General features: G+C 39.1%; 1 protein-coding gene across 1 annotated transcript in view; it reads left to right on the plus strand.

Moving 5' to 3' along the window:
* Positions 1 to 1140, plus strand: part of LOC101847012 (neurobeachin) — a gene marked incomplete at both ends in the record, with an annotated part of 41757 nt that extends 40617 nt beyond the window's left edge. The window contains 1 exon segment of the mRNA XM_035973652.1: positions 1004 to 1140. Coding sequence (XP_035829545.1) covers positions 1004 to 1140 — 137 coding nt within the window.
* Between the last annotated feature and the right edge of the window lie 1440 nt (positions 1141 to 2580).

The following is a 2580-nucleotide window of genomic DNA, read 5'->3' on the forward strand; positions in this document are numbered from 1 at the left end:
AGGGTGAAGTTAGAATATTGAAACATGTAGGATTGTGTTGTGTCTTTTAACTCGAGAGTTCACAGTTCAGTGTCTGGAAGGGGAAGGGAATTTGATGACATTGGAACTAAACTATTGAAACATTTAGGCTAGGCTAGGGTGTTTTTTTATTCAGGAGTTCACAGGTCAGTGTCTGGACTTTGATGGGGGTTGTCGTGTCATGACGTTCGAGCTAGAATATTGAAACATGTAGGCTGATGTTGTGTCTTTTAACTGAAGAGTTCACAGTTCAGTGCCTGGAAGGGGAAGGGAATTTGATGACACTGGAACTAAACCATTGAAACATGTAGGCAAGGCTTGAGTGTTTTTTAAATCAAGAGTTCACAGGTTAGTGTCTGGACGATGAAAGGAGTGTTGTGTCATGACGAGGGAGTTAGAATATTGGAACATGTTGGCTTGTGACTCAAGAATATTGATACATATGTAATGCTTGGTGGTCGTCAAAAGTATGAAATCAAAGATGTTGGGCAATTTTTTTTCGAGTTATCTTATATTGGCAGCTATCTCTCTTCCTTCTTTTTTGTGTAAGTTAGTCTCTTGTAACATCTCTCTAATCTTTGGCACTTATATGACCTTATTGTGTTGCAAATGCTGTTAAACTCTTTCTAAAACAAAACGAGCAGATCAGACAGTATATTGGCAGAGCAGTCATCAAAGGTTTGATCAGCAGAAAAATGTAATGCTTGTGACAAGGAAAGATGAAACTTTGTTTTGTTTGTCAAGTTTACATTAATAAAAAAACTCTTGAAGTCTGAAGTAGGTGGTTGGCGGGTGCTCTGGTGTGGTTTGCTTCTTCCTCCCTATCAAACAGCTATCGTCCTTATCTCCCCTTCTTCTTTTTTATGTTTGTTAATCTCTTGTAACACCTCAAATCTTCTGGCGGTCATATGACCTTATGCAGTTGCGAGCGCCGTAAAACCTCTACTAAAAAAATTAATGTTTTTGTCGTTGTTGTTCCCCTTAGGTATCGTGGCACTGTCGACCCCGTGCAAGTTGATCGCCCCCGGAGCGGCAGTCAACGGCACCATGTCCATCACCAAGAACGAGCTCTACTTTGAGATGGACGACGAGGACTCTGACAACAAGCTGCTGGACCCCAAGGTAGGCCCAGAAAAGTTCTCTCTGAATATTTCGCTTCCTCAGAATTACAAATAATTCTGTCTGCTCAGTATCTAGTTTTGAGAAATGTGACGTCAAATATTTTGAGTTTCACATCATTTCAAGCTTTGTCGAATGCAATTCTTTGAATGTCTTGATAAGGACTCCGAATAATCGTAAGATTCTGATAGAGCAGATAGAATATTAAGATTCTGTCCTCGTGATCTTAATAATTCAAAACAGCTAAAATTGTCAGAAAGGACTTTGTAATTCTGAGGTAGCGGTTTGTCTATGTGGCTTTGTCCCCTGCTCTTTAATAATTATAGGGAGATATGTGAAAAAACGTAAATGTCTCAAAAATGAGTAAAACTGGGGTAAAAGCGGCTATTCTGGTTCGTGAATTTGGCCCCAAAGCTCCTGAAACAGCATTGGTTTTTTTCGTTTTTTTTTTCTCATCAAAACAATCATTTTATTTTCACTGTTGGCAATAGCAAGTGGATAAGGGAAATAAAAAAGATCATGTATGTCAGTGGCCTGGGTTTTGCCCCTTGTTTAAGCGAAAAGTGAAAGTGAGTTACTTTGTAAAGAAAAGGAAGTGAGTAGTTGGTGGGTGCTCTGGTGTAGTTTGCTCCTTCTTTCCTATCAAACATCTATTGTCCTTTTCTCTCCCCCGATTTTTCATTGTTTATTAATCTCTTGTAACATCTCTAACATTCAGCACTTACATGACCTTATTGTGTTGCAAGTGCCGTAAAATTCTTATTAAAACAAAGAAAAGAAATGAATTTAAAGTCACAGCTTTGCCTAGGAAGGAACTTTGTGGCATCCCTGGTTTTTATTGTTTTATTTCATGGATATTCATCTTCTCTCAGTCCAGTTTGTGTGCCCTCACCTCTCAACCCAATGGCTGTAATTAAAATTTTTCTTTTTTCTTTTTACTGTATATGGTCGCTTTTAAGGACAAGCGGGCTAACCTAGATTTCGGGGGTTTCCAGAGATCTTGGCCCACACCAAAATGGGCGTTGCCTACCTATAGGAGAAGTTGGATTCATCGGCGTGCATATTTATTTGGTTTTGTCTTTTAAAGAAACTGAACAAGGGGCAAAAACTTTACCTTCCATTTTCTCCAAACAGCATTTTTTGGGATAGCCCCCTTCTGCTTAAAAGCGATCATATAAGTGTACAGTCAAGGCTGTTGTAACAGCCACTTGTCCAAGACAACCACCTGTACAAATGACCACATCCCACCTGGCCCCATGTGTATTTTCTATATCATAATATAATGACATTGTCCCAAAGGACTACATGTACCTAAGCAGAAGCCACAAGTCATCGTTACCTCTAATTCTTCAAATACCTCTTTTCCACTGGAGAAATATTCTCCTCTGCGAATGTTTTGGTCTTTGTCAGACATAGATCGAATGTATTTAATGCCTTATTAAA

The sequence above is a fragment of the Aplysia californica genome, unplaced genomic scaffold (genome assembly GCF_000002075.1).
Source record: "Aplysia californica isolate F4 #8 unplaced genomic scaffold, AplCal3.0 scaffold01602, whole genome shotgun sequence".
Taxonomy (NCBI): domain Eukaryota; kingdom Metazoa; phylum Mollusca; class Gastropoda; order Aplysiida; family Aplysiidae; genus Aplysia; species Aplysia californica.